The following is a 19,637-nucleotide window of genomic DNA, read 5'->3' as shown; positions in this document are numbered from 1 at the left end:
CCTTTCTGTTTTGCTTTTAGTTTTGCTGCTAGTTAAGGCATGCTGCCTAATAAGACAGAAGCATGCTGAAAATGGAAGGGCTGCTGATGTCTGGCTGCAGCTCAGGCTCTCTGTTGCTCTGTGGTGATAATCCAGGATGATTTGCAGAGGCAAGGCAGCAGCACAGCAACAGGGCAGGGGATGTCCCCTTTCTTGCCCTGCAGAGGGAGAGGAGCGTTTTGTCTGTGACAGTGAGGTGGCAGTCGTGAGCAGTGGAAGAGGACTGGAAAAGATGTGTGCTGCACAGTGGAGGAGTGGAGAGGAGCACACAAGGGATGCCAGAAAGGTGGACTGAAAAGACCATTCATCAGCAGGAGTCCTAATTTGTACTCACTGGGCAGTGAGCTGGCTATTCCTGATTCATAACCATAAAATGTCAGCATTTTCTTAAACCAAAATAACAATAATAATGATGATATCCCGGTCTGCTTGATGGTGCAGTTTTCTGCTACTTTGAGAGGGTGCTGGGGGGTGTCCATCAACCAAAATCACCTTCTGCAGTTTCACCTGGATAAATATTTTTTCTTTCCATATATAAATACATATATGTACTCATATATATTCTGTAGAACATTTAGGTGTGTGTACAGTCCTGTTCTGTGCTGGCAGTGTTTTAGTGGCAGATGATTGAAGGGTACCAATATTGTACCTTGAAGAGGCTTGAGAAGCAAAAAAAACTGCGTTGATGTGGAAGTGCAATGGGAAATAATTTTCTGTAATTAATCTAAAATTTATTAGGCTGATGAAGTGGATGTCAGATTCAGCATTCCCTTCCCTCAGCTGCACGACCTTCCTGTGGGAATGTGCAGATGCAGTAACTGGATGTCCCTCTCACCATGGATAACAAACACCTCCTGCTTTGGAAGTGAACTTGACCGAGTCCTATGCCTCAGTCTGATGAAAGCTTTCACCCTCCTCCCTGTGCTCTGTAGTTCAAAAGGGCTTTAAAAATTTTTTATGAATCAAGAGAGCCCCAGTTTTTGCTGCTAGCTCCTGATTTAATATTGCTGAATCCTAGAATAGGGCTCTGTGTATTTTTATCCGAGGTTATCTGAGTGAGAGAATGAAGGTGACGTGAGGAGATGCAAGCGACATGCCAAACAATGAAGCTGTGCTTGGACAGCATCTGAATGGAAGCCAGGGAAATAATTTTAATGGATAGCCTAGCTACTCATTTTTTCCCCCTCCAAAAGAGTCTTTTGTTGTCAAAGTATATTTTTAGTCTTTTTTTCTGTCTGGTCAACATTTCATTCATGTTTGCGTTGAATAGATTGTTCCTTCAGTTTTCAAGGGACTGATGCCTGTAGAGGTGGAAACAATTTTCTTAATTGCTGAGGCTGAGGTGAATGTTACTGCCCTTCATCCTGACCTGAAAGAACCTCTTTCTTCAGGCAGTCTTGTGGACAATATAGCTTTTCATGTTTTAGTCAAGATGGAGCCTGCTTAAAAAAACATGTGAAAAATCCTTCTTTTAAAAATTATTTTAAGAAGCAAAATTTTTGCACTCTGTAGATCATAGTCTTATACTGAAATTATTCTTTTTAAAGGTGCAGCCTAATTTTAAGCTTTTTCTTATTTCTGTTTGTTTTAAAATTAGCAGTGCCTTCTGTTCTCAGGAAGATCCAAAATAGAAACTTATTTTCTAAGTATGGGCTTATATATGTTCCTAATAGTGATAAATTTAGGGTTATGCTAAATATGTTCCTCTGTATGAGTAAATTAGCGGTAGTAGTAGTCTGTTCTCTCTTGTATACAAGGTTGGTTGCTCTTCGGTGAGGAATTGAGGGTGGGAAAAATGAGGAAACAGTGTATGGGAAATGTTCAAAAGCCTGATAATTTTCCAAGGGAGGAGGGTAAAAGAGAAACTTTGCACTCCCCTTTACTTTCAGTCCCTTTTCCCTTTCTGTTTTAGATCATGGCAGACTATAGAGTAAAGTCCACCAGTAAAATCTACAGAATATTTTACTGCCTTGTTTTCCCTTACAAGTGATCTGAAACACCTTCACAGACCCTCTGCTCATCTATTAGCTCTTTTCCACAATAACTTCACTCAGTTGTTCTTTTACTTGTTGGGTGAATGTAGGATGTCCTTCATGTGCTCACAGAAAGAAAAGAAGGTAGGAGACTGAGAAGTGAAAAGAGAAGATGAATAGGAAAAGGAAAAGTAGTCCAGGAGAAGTGTGTGTGACACTTGCAGATGGTTTGCTTTACCTCACACAAGTGATGTGAAGAATTCAGCAATGAATCAATGGCCAGAATTGTCTGACATGTCTGACAAATGGTGCTCAGCAGTTGAATTATGGAATGCTTCAATCCTCTGAGCTCAGGAATAGATTTCTTACATCTCCAGCAGTAGTCCTATGAAACACTCTTTGGGCAACTGGATAGGTGGAAGCCCTTTAAAAAAAAAAAAAAGGTTTTCAGGCATTTAGTAAGAAAAATGTTTGCAAATATGAAAAAGGTGTAAAGATTCAAAAAGACATGAAATGTAGCAGAAATTCTCACACAGGTAAAAAGTATTTTCTTGGATAATATAACATTTGAATTTAAAGTAAGCCAATTAATCAAAATATTTTTCAGGTTGTGTGATTCTAAAGGTATTATGGCTAACCAAACTCTCCCCTACCCAGTAAGTACCATAGTGTTTCAGCACTAGGTTGGTGTAGTGGGATAGAATATAAGAAATCAAAGATACTGTAGAAAGTAATCTTACCCTTAAGGAGTTGCAGCTGGGCCAATTATCCAAGATTAGGAACAGGCCTGACTTTCACAGGCCACAGCTGTAAGCAGTGAGAAGAAGATGCACTAGAAGAGTGGGGTGGCTGGGTGAGAGGGGAACTGGGGTCAGTGGCTGCTTTGTCAAGGAGAAAGAGTCAGTGCTCTGAGGAGCTGCCCAGAGAAGCACCAGGAAGGTATGGAACTTTTGTGATAAGGAGACAACAGTATGGAAGCCCAGCAAATAAGATGACAACAGGTTGGAAAGACAAATTGCCTAAAGCTGCCATTCCCATTTTTTTTGGCCAAGTAGTTGGGGATGGAGTGCTGCTTTGTACTTTGCAACAGCTCAGATATTTTTGAGATGAAATCTGCTACAGAAGATGATAACCCAATACATTGAAATAGTTGGAAAATCAGATACTGGTCTTTTTTTTTTCCTGTCTGCAGTGGTTAAATGTGTTTTGAGTGATTGGAAGTGATGGACTTGAGTTGCTGTTGTTATTTGAAATGGTAATAGCAGGGCAGCAGTTCTGTGCAGAGACCACCTCCATTAAGAGGATGTAGCTTTTGTTTAGTGTGGATATTGGATAGTCTGGGCAAAGAAGTAAGTGTTCAACCCCTTGTGCATCAGTAGCCTGGGAATGTGAGCTGCAGCTCTCATGTGTTGTGTGTCCAGGAATGGTGTGCTGGCCAGAGAGTGAAAAATCCTCAAGTCAGAATGGCAAAATCTTTGGTTACTGCCAGCCTCCAACACTCCTGATATTTGCCGGTCTGTAAACATCATGTGTGGGCAGGAGAACACACAGCTCAGGTCCTGCACAGCACACTGGAGCAGTAGTTCTTAACCTCTCACACATGATGATCTTCCTTGTGAAGGTAAATCACTTCTAAAGCTGGTTGACTGAGAACTCAAGGCAGATGAGGGTGGGTTTTTGTGTTTTGCCGTTATTTCAGTTTAATCAGGTTCAAGAATATCCAGGGAAGGCTTTCCTGTTGTTGTTATTCTTAGCTGGACTTCATATTATGCTTTAGGTTAAATGAGTTCACCAAATGTCTGGAAGGTTCTGAAATAGGGAGAATTGCAGCCTCTTGATTTCCAGTTAAACAGTGATGCTGCTTGGAATTACAAATGCACAAGAGGTGGGCGTGTTTTGTAATTAGTGGTGAAGTCTGGTGGGCTGTTGACTTTAATATAACCTCAGTACTTTTCATCTGTTGCAAAAATCTGCTGCTACTTTAATAAAAGATATTAAAACTCTATTCTTGAAAGTTTCTATGTTTTGTCTTCTGTCAAGTGGCGTGGACTGTTGCATCAGATGAAGCTAGGATTTAAAACCACATATTATTTAAATAGTATTTTATAAATTGAAAGGAAAGCAGGTATTGTGAAGGGATTTCTGATCAGTAAATATACAGATATATTACAGATATATATGTAATATTTAATATATATATCTAGTAATGTCTATGTTATAGCTAATAATATATGTATACAGATATATATATAATGTAAATATGCAGAGTCACAATGACTCTCTAGCTGTACTGAGGGATGTATTCCTGTCTTCAGGATTTATTTTAAAGCATCCATTCATTTTTATAATGAGAATATAGCACTGCTCATGAAATGTTATTTGAAAAATTGTCCTGTCTGTCTTGATGATTCCTGTATGCTGTTACAGAGCCACCCTGTGAGAGCAACAGGAAAAATGTGATTTAACAGTAGGAGGATAGGGGCCTGACTTCTGTGCACGTGGGAATGTTGTAATCTTTCTGAGCCACAGGAAGACAGATGACTTCATGCAGGAAGCCACTGACAGTATCTCTGCCCTCCTCGCTCTCCTTTAAGTCATGATGCAACAAAATATTTCAGTGTGGAACCTTATGGAAAAGGTTGTGATTGCAATATCAGTGACTGTGGTCACAATTTATTCAGGAGGAGGGCATTTTATATTAAAAATATGGGAGTGGGCATTTTATATTAAAAACTGCATTACCTGTTTCTAAGTCATTAACAAGTTGGAAATAAGAGGTTTTAAGGGATATCCAACAGGTGGGAAATCCTTCCAGTCCCCTGAATTAAAATATTAGGCACTGGCTGCAGCCTGGCCTGTGAGCTACCACAGCACAAAATGACCAGCTTCACTCAAGAGGGATAGGAAAAGATACTGAGGGTGAGTTTGCTCTCATACAAATAAAAGAGACTATGCACTGTCAATCCTAAAACATCTTAAATATGTCTATTGGCAAAACCCTGGGAAGGCAAATTCTGTGTTAGTAGAATTTTCTATTTTGCATTTAGGGGAAAAAGCAGAAGTATCATAAAGGAATGAGATTCTTTTCTCCATACCAGCATTTTTTTCTGGAGGTAGAATTTTAGAAATCAAAGCTGCAACCTTATGTTTTTGGTAGTTTAAAAAGAGATGGCTCAAGTGCTGTATAGGTAGTTGGTGTGAATAATTTTTCCCCAGAATGTCAGGTAAGTTTCAGAAGATTGGTTGGAAGACAATGCCTTGCCAGTATTTTGAAGGACTGAACAAAATGACTCAAATAATTTTAGGTCTGTCAGCCTGGTATTTGCCTTGGCTAAGTAATGGTGTGCCTTGACATGAATTTGGATCAATAAAAGTTTAAAGGATGATGATGTAGTTGCTTGCAAGTGAGTATGTGACTATGGAAAATATATCTTGTCAGTCTAATGTGATACCTACTTTTTGTGAGATAAAAGCTTGATAAATGCCTCAGTGTCAAACACAGGCCTAATATACTTGGATTTCTGTCAGACAGTTGCCTGGACAGTGTATGGCATTCTGATCAGGAAATTAGAGAGATATGCAACTGCAATAACAAAAAAAATGAAAAAAACATTAAAAAAAAGACAAATTTGCTCTGAGAGGTCCTAGAAATATGACTTCAAATCTAAGTCTTTATCAAATATGTGTTTCTTGTGGAATAACTGGTATTAATAAATTACCAGGACTGCTTGTGTGCTTAGGACTAAACTAATCTAATTTCTTGCTTTTTGTGTTGCAGTTACATATTGAATGGATATTTCTGGTGAATTGTCTACAGTGATGCTATATAGTTCCCCTGAGAGGTTCCAACTAGTTTAGAATCTTACTGTATATTTGAACAGTCTAAATGATTCTTTTTGGTATCCAGGAAGATTTATTATGCTTTACCTGACCATGGTAAATTTTGTCTGTCTCAGTCTTGCCCATTTATCAAGCTTTATGAACTTCTTATGGAGGTTTGATTCAAGAACTCTAAATGAATTCCCATTGCAGAACCTTCACTATCCATCCTGCTCCCTTTGTAGGAGGAGCAGTAAGGAAAGGGGTCAGCAGAACTGTTACTGTGGACTCCCAAACTCTTTAGGAGCCTGGTTGACAGAGTCCCTTGGGAGGCAGTCCTGAAGGGCAGGGAAGTCAGGAAGGCTGGACATTTTCCAATAAGGAAATTCTAAAGGCACAGGAGCAGGATGTCCTCATGTGCTGAAAGAAGAGCTGGTGCAAGAAGACCAGCTTGGCTGAGCAGGGAGCTTTGGCTGGAACTCAGAGGAAAAAAAAAAGTGGGTTTATCACCTTTGGAAGAATTGGGCAGGCAGCTCAGGAGGACTACAGGGATGTCATTTGGTCATGCAGGGCCAAAAGCCAACTGGAATTCAATCTGGCTGCTACTATGCAAGACAATAAAAATCTTTTTATAAATACATTAAGAGCTAAGGAGAATCTCCTCCATCCTTTATTGGATGTGTGGGGAATATAGGGTGACAGAGAATGAGGAAAAGGTTGAGCTGTGTAATGCCTTCTTTGCCAGTCTTTAATAATCAGACAAGTTGTTCTCCAGGTACCAGTCCCCTGACTTGGAAGACAGGGAGCAGAATGAGGCCCCCATAATCCAAGGGAAATGGTCAGTGACCACTTAGACACCCACAGGTCTTCAGGCTGGAGGAGTCCACCTGAGGGAGCTCATGGAAAGGCTCACTGAGCCACTTTCCATCCTTTATCAGCAGTACTGGTACACTGGGGAGGTTGGCAAATGTGACACAAGAGTGGCCAGAAGGAGGATCTGGGAAGCTACAGGCCTGTCAGCCTGACCTTGGTACCTGGGGAGGTCACAGAGCAGATTGTCCTGAGTGCCATCCTGTGGCACATGAAGGACAACCAGGACATCAGACGGGGGCTCATGAAAAGGCTGGTCCTACTTGACGTACTTGATCTCCTCTGACAAAGTGACCTGCTGGGTGGTTGAGGAAGGGGCTGTGGATGTTTTCTACCAGGACTTCAGTAAAGCTTTTAACACGATTTCCCACAGTGTTCTCCTGGAGAAATTGGCAGGCCATGGCTTGGACAGAGGCACTCTTTGGTGGGTAAAAAACTGGCTGGATGCTCAGGCCCAGGGAGTGGTGGGAAAAGGGAGGTGAGTCTGGCTGGTGTCTGGTCACCAGTGGTGTTCCCCAGGGCTCAGTGTCAGGCCCAGTCCTGTTCAGCATCTTTATCAATGTTCTCAAACATATTTTTGAATCTGAATGATTCTATGATTCTCTAGTTCAGCTTTTTAGTAAAAATACCTTTATATTACCTGTGTAGAGCCTCTTCAGACATGTTCTTTTCCCTAATTCTTTCATTGTGTCTAGTATCAGGGCTTAGTCTCACTACTTGAGTCCTTTTCAAATGGTAAACTTATTTATTCAGAAGAGCTGTCTTGCTGATTTTTGCATTGGACTCTAAGCAAGTTTACATTTTATTTATTTCCAACAAGCTTGCTTTAGGGAGCTGTGCTGTTAGTAAGTGCTACAGAAACAAAATCCAACATTGAAGAGCAGAGTTACATGATACCCTAAAGACATAAGCACCATTTATTTGGAGAGGTAAGGGAGTGGACAGTCCGCACAATTCATGGCTTGGTATTCTTGTACGAGGATATAGAAGCTGCATGCCTGCAGCTCTTCTGGGAAGTAAATGAACCAAGAAAATTCTGTCCTCAAGTTGAGGTAGTTGGTGTATGAAAAAGTGGTTTTGTCTTCCTCTGTTATTTACTGTGTCATATTTTAGGAGAAGTTTTTAATGTGCTGGTGTTTCTTTGGCTTTGAGTTATGTTCACAACATTTCAATTTTTACATGCATGTTTGTGGAGGAGGGGGAGGTCAGTGAGTGTCATGCTGGAAATCAGGCAAAGATTTGCATTCTTGAACAGCTGCTAGTTATCTTGAATAATATTTCCCAAAGGCATTGGGTCCCATAAAGGATGCTTCTAATGATATTACATAGTATTCCAGTACTTTAAATAACCTGCTCATTTCTTTCAAATAACATGAAATATTTTGGAAATTAGGTAAGTTTTTTATTTCCTTCAGTTGCACTGTACTTGTGTACTGCCAGTTTACACAAGCAGCAGTACACGCTAAGGTCACCAGGGCTAGCATGGAAATGAAAGCTCAATCCAATTTTGTGTGAGAGCTTCCTTGAACATTTAGTAATTTCCCTGAAAATTAGTCTTCCCACATCCAAGGTCGGGAGGTTGAACTGAGATGTTTAAAATGCTATCATAAATTTGGGTTTACTGGTGGAAGAAGTAAAAAAGCCCCTGCACTATGAAATAGGGGTAATATTCCATAATGACATCATTACTGCTATTATTTTGATAATATTGCCTGGAGTTTTGGACGCAGTTTTTTATGAAGGATTGCATGGGTAAAAGCATGTTAAAGAATAAAATACTGTGAGGATGTTGAAAAAACCCCACATGCTAGAAAAGAAGGGTTATGGAAGGTGAGTAAAGTCAGACCTGACAATGATGGGGCCAGTTCCCTCTGGCCCTAATGAGGTGGCCACAGCCACACGACAGCACTTGCTTCCTCTAAAGGGGTATTTTAGGGACACTGTCTGCCTCTTCACAGCATCCACTGAGACTACCCTGACAGTCAGTTGTTTGAGGGTATGAACTTCATAAGAAGTGCTCTTTTTCTTTTGAGCCCTAAAAAAAAAAATGCAGGGCTTTGTGCTATTGTGTAATCCTGCAGGCTGAATGTCCCGAGTTCACTGCAGTGTGTTTGTTGTGGAGAGGAATTGTAGCGACACGTCTTGCAGTAACAGCACAGTGAGGGGAGAGCTGAGTTCCTGAGAGAGCTCAGTGCCCCTGATATGTGTGTTTGATTGCTCTCTGATTCTCCCCAGCTGCACTGAATATTCCAGAAAGTATTCCAAATGCATTAAAAACAGTGGACTGTTTTGCCACAAGGAAAAACATGTGAAACCCAGATTCTGTTGCAAAGCTTAAAATGCAGTTATACATCCACAAATGAATGTGGTTGTTTAAGTGGAATTCAATGTTTTGTTGCCAAATAATAACATGCTGTCATGACTTTTATTCTAAGCCTTTAAAATGATTAATAATGATATATACTTTGACAGAATGTTTGTCTGTAATCATTGTTTAACAGAACCATTGCATTAATTTCAGAGTACTAGAAATTAGCACATTCAGATAGATAATAATGACATTTATATGCTATAGTGAACTTTGTCTTTTTGCTGCTTTCATGTACAATAGAAAGAAAAGACAGATACTGAGTGGGTTTTTTGCATGCTGCAAGCCACAATTCTTGACCTGAAAACATCAGAATAATCTGATCATAAGGATGTGTGTGTTGATGGTAGAGACAAATCTGTGTATAAGGAGGTTTTGAAACTTTGTGTTTCTGTGGCCTTGGCTTCTTTAATTTCTTATGTCAAAAGGGTGTTTGTGGCCTCAAAGAACAAACTAGTTGCAGTCCCCAAAGCAAACCTGAATAGATTGTAAGGTATTCATCTTAGTGCCTGTCATTCCACTTATGAGAGAGTGACACTGAGAATGCAAGAAGCTGGGAATTGTGCATGAAACAAACCAAATCAAAGTAATCTTGAGACAAATGGTGAAGTTGTTCCCTTGGGTGAAACTATGCATTTGCTGAAGACCCCATTCCTCTAGGTCATATCTGGATGTCTGTAATGTTAGTAAGGATTTTGGTCTTGTGGGATTTGCAGTGCACAGTCATAGGTTTAGGAGTATGTATATGTTACCAGGGCTGCTGTGATGAATGATTTCTTTTTCAATCAGTAGGAATACTTCAGTCTTAATTTTCACAAAATAATGAAGACTGAATGGAGAGCTCGTTACAAACAAACTGAAATTGAATGACCATTACTTTGTTCATTTTAAAAATTATAAAAGGACAGGCAAAAGTATCTTTGTGGCTGAGGTCTTGATTACAAAAATGGAAAATTTTGATGGACCAGTAAGGCTGAGGGATATATAAAAGTGGCAGAGCTTGATTTTCCTGGAATGAAAGGTACTAATGTTTTCTGGACCCCAAGGGAGGGAGAGAACTGCCTGAGGAAGGGTACAAGAACTAATTGGAAAATCTTGAGGCAAGAGAGAAGAGCCAGCTGACCTTGCTGACTTGTAAAGATTTTTATCACACTTGTTTTGGCTGCATTCTTGTCATTCGACTAAAACCTAATACCACTGAGTGTTCTTACTGAGATCTCAGCACTTTTTGTTGTTCTGCAGTCATCTGAAGATGAGGTGTTTTTCATAGGTGGACACAGATCTTACTCTGTGTTGACCTCCTCGGTCTTTTCATTCTCAGCCTTAGGCAAATGGTCCATATTTACTTTTTTCAATGTAACCAGTTTTTCAATGTTATCTCCCTTCAAGTAGACTTTGGCGGTGCACATGGGTTACTGTGATGTAAACCTTCAGTGAAAATCTTGGCTGCTTTAACAAATAGCTGTTCTTTCCTTCTTTTATTTTCATCTCCTGTGCCTTATCACTAATGACAGGGTTTTGGGGTTGTGGTGTTTCCTCTCTGATACTAAAAGATTAGTTGGTTTTTGGTGTGTGGTTTTATTTTGGCTGTTTGGAGGGGTTGTGTGCATTTGTGGGTAGTTGTGTTTTTTCTCTTATTGGTGGTTGGGTTATTTTTGTTGTTGCTGTTTGTGGTTTGGTTTTTTTGGTTTTTTGCTTTGTACTTAACAAATGTTTCCATCTTGTGCAAGCACTTGAGACCCAAGGTGCACCAGTTGAATTACAGAAGTGCAACTGCACCCTGTTAACCACAAGATGGCTTTCCTGGAAGTGTGGTGCTCAGTCAGGGGAGAGCAGAGCAATTTCTCACTGTGGTTAGTGTCACAGAGTGGGAAGGTGTGCAGGGACACACGAATGTGTCACATGGCACAGGGGGTGTGAAGGCGAGCTCTGGGTGTTGGCCACCGGGCTTTTTGGTGACTGTAAGGCAATTGGCAGGGCAGGGTGTTGAGTGATGGAAGATGGGACTCTGAAAACAGTGGGTAGAGAAGCAAGGGAAATGCTGCATGGGGGAAAAACATTTTGTGTCTTGTGCTGAAACTGCTGCAGGCTTGGAATTACTTTCAGGCAGGGAGGGCATAGATCATAACTCTGGAAGCTACTGGGAGCTGTAAAATCTTCCTTTGAAAGCTTACTGCATCCTGGCAATGCCTTAATGCTTCCTCTTCTCCTCCATGCTTGCAAAGGTCTGCTTACACGGCACGTTAGCTTTAGGTCAGGTGTGTTTTGAGAAGAAATGTTTTCTTCCAGACCTTATTATGTGCATTCAGTTTAAATTTTATTGTGGATTTTCTTGTTGTAGGGGAAAGTAAAACTACATAAAGACTAAAAAGCCAATCACACAACTATTAAAAATAATCTGCTTTAGGTAGAAAACTTGATGAAAAATGGGAAATATCCTGTGATCTACAGGACACTCGCCCTCTTACTTTTCACCCCGCTGCAGCCAACAGCTAGGAACATGTTCTGCATTAAAGTGGACTTAGTCTTATGCTGGCCAAGGAATGTGACTAGGTTAGCAAGCTGCTTTCTTATCAATCAGGAGTCAAATGATCCAGAAGAGGAACACAGAGTTCCTAGTAAAGGATCATTGGAAGCAGGACAGCTTTGCTAATTAGATTCCTTTTACTTTATTTTTACACATCAATAGAATTCTGCATACAAATGCAGTTGCACCGAGGGTGTCAAACAGTACAAATTGTTGTTACACGCATTAATCAAGGGCATGGAAGAGCAGCTTCGGGAGAGAAGATTCCCCTGCCTTATGTAAGCTTTGATCTGCAGTCTCTCGGTCACCTCCTCTCCTTCCATTAGGACTTCTGATCTCAGAGGGAATAAAATTTGCCATCAGCTGGCCCCGGCAATTTCCTTACAGTGAAATTTGTCAAAAGACATGAGATACCATGGCTAAAGTCCTGGGTCAAAGTATTTATGTGCCCACCCTTTCAGAGTTTCCTTCCCTTGCCTCCTGCCCCCTCTCTCCCTGAAAAAGAGCTGAGTGCAATTAGGAAGACAGAGACTAGAATCTGCATGCCTCTTAAACATCAGTTCATTCATCCTTAAAAATCTTCTTTGTACATCATGCTCTCATCTCTAAGAAGTGATAGAAGCCTCCACAGCCTTTCATGTTTTGAGAAATAATTGCACTGAAGGGAATTAATGTGTGTTTATAGGGTGGTGAAACAAAAATAAATTGCATTGAGGTATTTTTGTTGCTCTAGCTTAACACCTTGATGTTTGGATGCTTGTGACTTTTCATCCTGTAATCCCTCTTGCGAGTCCAACTCCCTGTGCTTCTTCTTTGCACCCTCTCCTGTGGTGTCCCTTCCCCTCTGCTGCAGTGGGAGGTTGACTTTGCCTGCAGGTCTGATTCCATTTTTTTCCTGGTGGGTTGCACTCAGTCCAAGCACTGGGGTTACAGAAAGAAAAGAAAGAACAGCCTTGTGGTCATGGTAGTAGCCTGAAACTTGGATTTTTATACACTTTGTCAGAGTTGTTTTGTTACAGTACTCAGAAGTCCCTTAGGGGATGGTTGGCAAAAGGTGTTTTTGTCTCTTAATTACCTTTTGAAATCCAAGGGAGACTGCATGTCTAAATATCCACAGGAGTCTTGTACTGTATGTGTTGGCTTGCTGTCTGCAAAGGTGAGATCTCTATCCCAGACAGAAAATGTTTTGTCTGAACTTTCTTCCCTGGTAAATATCTTGTTTAGTAGATAACCTTCTTTTCCCAATATGCATATATATATTCTTTTTTGTATCTATACACACACCCAGGTATATATGGGAATGTTTATATAACATGTGCTAAACATTATTTTGCTTCTTCATGTAGTGCTTTTAAGATAGAAAATATTTCACTTAAGAATAAAATATTTTTCTCTTTTTTGCATAACTCATTGATTTTACATACAGTCAATTAATTTTTGTGAGGACTGGGCCATAAGCATATATGCAGGCTGCAGAAAGGTGTTGGTGTTTTGCCCAGAGTTTGTGGTTGCTGTGCTAAGGTCTTTCCTCACCATCCTTGCAGCTTATGTCTGTGATTATGCTATTTATCATACTATTTATGATTAATAAAATGCTGGTCCCTTGGCTGCTTACACCAGACGTGTTAATTCTGGATGGATGGATGGATCTGAACCACAGCCATTGCTAGGTACAAAACAGCTTGCTAGCACACAATTTAAGGGAAGAAACAAACAATTTATGTATGGTTGAAAGAGCACAGATAATAACGTAAATAAGTTCTGGGTGAAATGGTCCCTAAGCATTCTTTGCCTGCCTTATAGACATTTGTCACGTGCCTTGAGATCATTTATGTAGAGAACACAATATCCTTCACAACTTCTCCAATTTCCCTCCAAACTGAGAACTTTAGTGTGAATTCTTTACTGTGTAGGGAGTTGTGTTTCTTGAGCTCACAGAGCTTTGCTCAGTAGCAGTCTCTGATTTGTCATTAAGTTTAGTGATTTAGTGATTTTTTTTTTCAATTAAAACATAATGTAAAATTATTGCACAATTAGAAAGCATTATTGTGTGTTTATAAGCATCCCTGAATGTACTAACCCACTGGAAGCATGCAGATGTCTGTTGGAATTTAATTTCTCTGCAGCACATTGGGGGTGGGGACAGAAGAGAAGTAGCCAGAAAATTATAGTTGCTGCAGTAAATACCAGGCTTCTCCCAGTGACCTGCACTGACTGAAGAGTTTATTACATCTAATGGAAGCATAAAACATCTGTTCAGCAGTGCTGTTCTCTGGCTGGTCTGTATTTGTACCAGCAAATCAATCACTCTTGGCTGATTGCTGCCTGTTGTGGGGAGTCGGAGAGAAAAGGAGGTGCCACATCTTAAACTTTATTGTATGAAAGATGTTGTGGAGTACCTGCAAGGCTTCAGTGTTCATTAAGCAGTGGCAACCTTGCTTCACCTCTGTGGTGTGGTCCCTCCTGAGCTCCAGAGGCACAGGTGTGCAGGCCAGCAGGAATCCTGTGGGTGGATGGTATAGCCTGTAGCAAGGAGCGTGGATGATGGACAAGGTGTTCCAGAAAGCTAAATTTAGACCTCTCTTAAGTTTTTTTTTAATCTGGGGGTTCCTACAAAGTCAGTCTGTGTTGTCAGGTGGTGACACCCTGTGATAAGGCAGAGGTGTGGTGAACCTTGTGCTCTAAATTGAGCAAATTCTGCTTTGGAGCACAGAACTGCTGCTGGTACAGGGTGTGTACTGTCCTTGCTCTGGGCTGTCGGGGGTGAATCCAGGGCACTGCCTTCAGCAGAACCATTTTACTTGGTTCCAATTGAAGCTGGCACTTCACTGAGGCGGCTTTTACCCCCCCAGAAGAGGTGTTTTTGTGCTTTGCAGCGGCTGGTACCCCATCAGCCCCCGAGCTGCAGCATGCTGGCCATGAGTGGCTGCCTTGGGGGCAGCTCCCCAGGGCTGGCCAGTCTGTATAAAACAGCAATTTGACTGAGTCCCTCACAGCCTGATAGCTGGCTGGTGGGAGCTCTGAATGGTGGCCAGAGTAACAGCTACCTGAGCAAAGCTGTTTGACATCACCAGCATTCTTTTATTGGCTTTGCAGGCTCTGTACCTGTTGCTATTGGATGTAGCAAAAAAAAAACAAGCTTCTTTGTCAGGGGTGGTTTTTACAATCTAAATAACACTTTGTTCGTGTGGGGCTTTTTTTTTTCTCTCTTTTTTTTTTTTAAGTGTAGTGTTTCTGGAGCAGGTCCTGGCAGTGTCAGCCACCAGCCTGAGCAGTTTTTTTGTGCCAATGCTTTTGAATCTCTGCTTGTGTCAGTGTATTTCCTAGGGAATTAGGCAAGATTATTCACACGTCAGATAAAATTTATTTATTCTATTAGCAGCGACTTCAATATATCCAATTTTCAGCACTTGGTGAAGAGGAGAATTTTGCTTTTTTTGCTAGAAAGCCTTTGCATGTGCTTCCATGTGTGGATCTTGTTGCCATGGCATCAGCTTATAAGCCTGAGAAGCCCAGGTGGGAGCATTAGCCAGTAAATAGGCATTAGGAGCCAGCCCTGCTGCTGTGTAGGGCTCGGTCTTGTTGTGAGGATAGAGATGTGGGATATGGCAGTGATTTATGTATTTTCATGGCTGGGACTTGGAGCTTTTCCTGTCTGCAGCATTGTGGAATAAAGGACTCGATGCAGTCGTGCTAGTGCTCTTGCAAAGGCATTGCTTTTCCTGCTGCTTTCTCTTGATTTTTCTGAAGATGAGGCCATGCTGGAATGTGCTGTCACTTGAATTATTTTTCTTGCACTGTTTTCCCAAACGCTTTAATGTTTTGTCTAAGGACCTTTATTCTAAAGAGTCTTTTTCTTCTTCCTTGCCATTGTTGTGTTGGGATGGCTTTGCCCAAATGTTTTCATGTAGCAGTTGTGGCACAAGTAAAATGTGCGTGGTAATGATTGTGGTGCTCATTTGTAACACAGGAGCTCAGGTTACTCAGTGTGTCAGTCTTGAGTGTCTCTTCACCAGTAAATTCTCAAGCACAGTGAGCTGAGCACAAGGCCTGTTTTATTAACTTCTATGGTTTTATGTTCTGCAGACATGGAGGTGATTATAGCTGTTTCTCTGGCTGTGAAAGCTATAAAGTTATGCATGCACAGAACCATATAAACTTTTGATGGTATGGACTTTTAGTTTTTAATATAATTGAGCAGATACTCTTGTATTATATTTTGCCATTGCAAATGTTCTTTAGGAAGAATGTGCTTATTAGTTTTCTCCAGCTCAGTATTAGGCATAATGGACAAATACTTTCAAGACAGTGAACTGGATACAGAATTTTGAGGGGGTTGCTTTTATTTAAATTAAAAACTTGAGGACACTCAGCAGAGTAACCTTGTGTGAAGTTTCTTACATCAGACAATTATGCCAGCAGTGACCTTGCAAAAGAAATTCTGTGGGAAAGACAAGCCCTTGCAGTAAGGACAGGGGGCTGCTCTGGGTGCCTGTGTTACCATCATTGATGGACAACTTACAAAAACTCAGTACACTAAAGCAACTTAAGCATCAGGCATGTTCACTGCAGCTACAAAGAAGGATGAAAAATAAAGAAATTCATTAATCATTTAATGATTTCCATCATTAATAAGCTAACAGAAGGGTTGAGTCCCCGGGTAGTTTTTCTCCATTCTAGGCAAGTGACTTGTAGGGATCATATCACATCAGGTTTATCACACTGAGCTTGTATACTTTGAGCAGTTCCTCAGGGGTCAGCTGGAAAAACAATATAGGTAACAGAGACGGAAATCTTCATCACCCTTTTGATTCCCAGCCGCCTCTGTATGGATTAATCTGTGTTTGCTCTGTGCCTCTTGTTGGATCCAGTGGGTATTGTCAAAGGTGTGATGTTTTTGCAGAATCGTGGCCAGTCTTGCTTGAAAGGGTTGAAATGTCTGCATTTTGAGAAGAAAATACCTCTTTATTAAACAAACAATCATGCACTCCTGCCACTAAGCCCCTAAGTGAGGCTACAAATGAAATTCCATTTAACCATGAGAACACTTCAACCTTGATTTTGCGTCCTACAAACTGTAGTTGTTTGTTTCAGGTTAATTTTTAATTTCCTGTCATAATTGTGACTGTCTTCCTTCTGGTAGGCAGGTTCTGATTTAGTCATTCATATTTCTTTTTCAGATCGCATGTGGCTCAGAGCATAATCTGGCAATAGTTGGTAAGTAGCTTAATTTTATAACAAATCCTCTCACCTTTTTTTCATTTTTAGTAGCACAAGGTGAAAGAAAAATGTGTACATCAAACATACTGAATGATTATGGGCATTGTGTGCATCTGAGAGGAGGAAAGTAACATATAGATGTAGAGGAAAGAGAAACTGGTGACAGTAAGTGCTGGTGATGAAATTGTGGCCTTGTAGACCAGCTCCTGTAAGGAGAGAGGGGTTGATGGATGTAACAAGAAAATACATTTGCCAAGTGTTACAGCCTGTTTTAGCCTGGAGCCATTGCAACAATCCAGACTGCAGATTCAGAATAGCACCCAAGCTTGGTGCTGGTCAAAAGTATCTCTGTTTAACAAGATGGAAATTATTAACATGGAAATTATTGTTGAAAAGAGTCCTGGGTCTTTTGTTGTTCAAAGCTTGGAAAATCTTCAAAATGTCAGTCAGTGGTAGACAGGTTCTTTAGTGCATTTTAGCATAATGCAGCTGTAGTAATAATGATGGAAGTACTAGGAAGCTAATGTCGGTGCAGAAATTGAATTTTGTGTACTAATTCCAGGAACAATCAGATTCTTGCTTTCATGTGATGAGTTGATAACTGAAGTTTGATACATGATTGCTATTATATGTAATTACTTGTTTAGGAACATTTTTAACTGTAGATTTTCGAGTGCTTTATAAAGGAGGTCAGCATAATTATCCCCATTAATAGACAGGACAAGACAGATGAAGAAAGGAATTCGGTGCTAATGAGAGCTGGAAATGAAGCAGCACTCCATCCACTTAGATGTTTTTGATTACTGTGACTGATGCATTGAGGTGTCAAGTAAAGAATTTCCTTAATTTTCTAAAGTGTAGTTTGACAGAGGTACAGAAAAGCAGCTATTTGGTATTCAACCTGCTTTCCATGCACTATTTTTTCAGGTTCTGTTAAGTGGCCACAAAGGTGGCATTTTCTGTATTTCCATATCTGCTGTAGTATATTTTCTAATTATCTTTCTCCAGTTAAACCTTGTAGTGAACTTGTTAAAGTGCTATTAAGTTTATGACTGGATTTAAGAAAAGATTTTTTCTTTTGTCTTCTCCCTACTTGTTCAGTGTCACATGCCGGTGTTAATTGTCAGGCTGGTGCTTCTGAATGTCGACTGAAGAGCAATCTTGTTTCTTGCTGAATTGATGAAGTAAAAATGTGCTGCTGGCAGATTCCTCCAGTGTGCATGAAAGCAAAGCATTGAGTTTGAACAACCTTCTCTCTGCCTATGTCCTTTTAAGCTTTCTGCCTTCTAGGCAGAAATCTCTGGAAAAAATGGGTTGGGGAAAGAAATTCTAGAAGAAAGTTACAATAAACAAAGAACTTTGCATATGTAAAGAACACCATATGCCTATCTAAGCTGCATGCTATGCTCATTGAATTCAATGGGGGAATTATCAGTGCTGGAAGCTAGTCAATTTTATTTTAAGGACAACAGAAATGTGATGTTGCAATTTTTTTGAACTAAAGAACTATGATGCAATTTTCCCTGAATTGAATTTTACATATGTTTTTAAAAGGTTGACTTTTAGAACATTCTGTGGTAAGATTTCTCTGATCACTGGCCATTCTTGGTTCAAAGCTGTCAGCTGTTATAGTTCTTAAAAGATATCACACAGATTTCCATGAATGTCTACTTGATTGTACAAATTTCTAATAACTTATTCAAGCAGAGTTCATTTATAACAACTATATCAGCCATGTCTTTCTTAATTAGTAAATGCTTGAGTGATTGACTTTTAAACTGAAATAATTCAAATTCAGTATGACAGGTAAACTGAAAGGCCTTTAACAGTATAATATTCAAGTCATTATTTCTGGTTGTATATACCAATGTGCTTGTGCTTTTTTTGTTGCATCATCTTTTAAATAGAAAGATTTTTAGGACAGAGAGCCTGGATTTATGATTCATTCCGCAAAGGCTGAAGTAGTGTTCTAATCATCTTGCTGGTGATACAAGCTGTTTGATTTGTAAGGCTAGCAAGCAGTTAGGTATTTTCATGTGACTTTATATAGTCTGCATCCATTTGCACAGTCAGTTATTTGAATTCTCTTCTCTTGCTTTCTTCTACTGGAATCAGAATTTTTCTGCTCTCTTCACTGTGATGGCTGTTGCTCCTTTTTTTGTGGCTGTATTGGTAGTATTTTGGTTTTCATTTGGTTTTCATCATGAGGTAAATGTTTGATATAAAGGAGAATGATATGTAGGTTGTCTTGAAACGTACCTGGTTTTCTAAACTTAATGAGTTAAAAGTTGCTATTAGTTCGTAAAAAAGTGTAAACATCACTTCTAGCCCTTGCTGAAAACACATTTTTATCTTCATTTGGGGTTGTACTGTGAAATTAATTCTAAAATTTGTAAGTGTTGTAATATTTTTTTACGTTTGAATGACTTTTTGCTTGAGAACAAAAATCCTTGCCTGTTAAGAGAAGACCTTGCACTTTTCACCTCAATCAAGGAGTAATCATCTTAGGAGCCAGCCTATTTTTGTACTGAAAGAAACGGGTAGTTATTTAATAAATGTTGTATAACATATCTGAAAAACACCTTGCTACACTGAAAGCTGTGTATGTACTTACTGAGCACCACAAAGGTGGCTTTTTTACCTGAATGTGATAGCTGCAATGTTAGTGCTGAACTTTGTGATACTGAGACAGTATCTTTGAATGACTGAAATACACGATGGAACTAAATCACTGTGACAAATCTGAGCTTTTTCCAGGTTTAGGAGCTATAGTGTTTTCAACACTGAAAAGGTAAGGAGGTTTGATTATTATCCTAAAAAG

The 19,637-nt window shown here is 40.0% G+C and overlaps 1 protein-coding gene across 4 annotated transcripts in view; it reads left to right on the top strand.

Moving 5' to 3' along the window:
• The window catches only part of SERGEF (secretion regulating guanine nucleotide exchange factor), a 141,526-nt gene that overhangs the window by 61,514 nt on the left and 60,375 nt on the right, over positions 1-19,637 (top strand). For 2 of the 4 annotated variants that reach the window (XM_059475343.1, XM_059475347.1), the window contains exon 10: positions 16,777-16,813. In XM_059475343.1, coding sequence (XP_059331326.1) covers positions 16,777-16,813 — 37 coding nt within the window. Of the gene's footprint in view, positions 1-16,776; positions 16,814-17,884; positions 19,325-19,637 lie in introns of those variants that run through there. The other 2 variants (XM_059475346.1, XM_059475345.1) reach the window with 2 other exon arrangements.

Source organism: Ammospiza nelsoni, chromosome 6, assembly GCF_027579445.1.
Source record: "Ammospiza nelsoni isolate bAmmNel1 chromosome 6, bAmmNel1.pri, whole genome shotgun sequence".
Taxonomy (NCBI): Eukaryota; Metazoa; Chordata; class Aves; order Passeriformes; family Passerellidae; genus Ammospiza; species Ammospiza nelsoni.
Note: the sequence above shows the minus strand (reverse complement) of the source record. Positions and strands in the feature narration are given on the sequence as shown.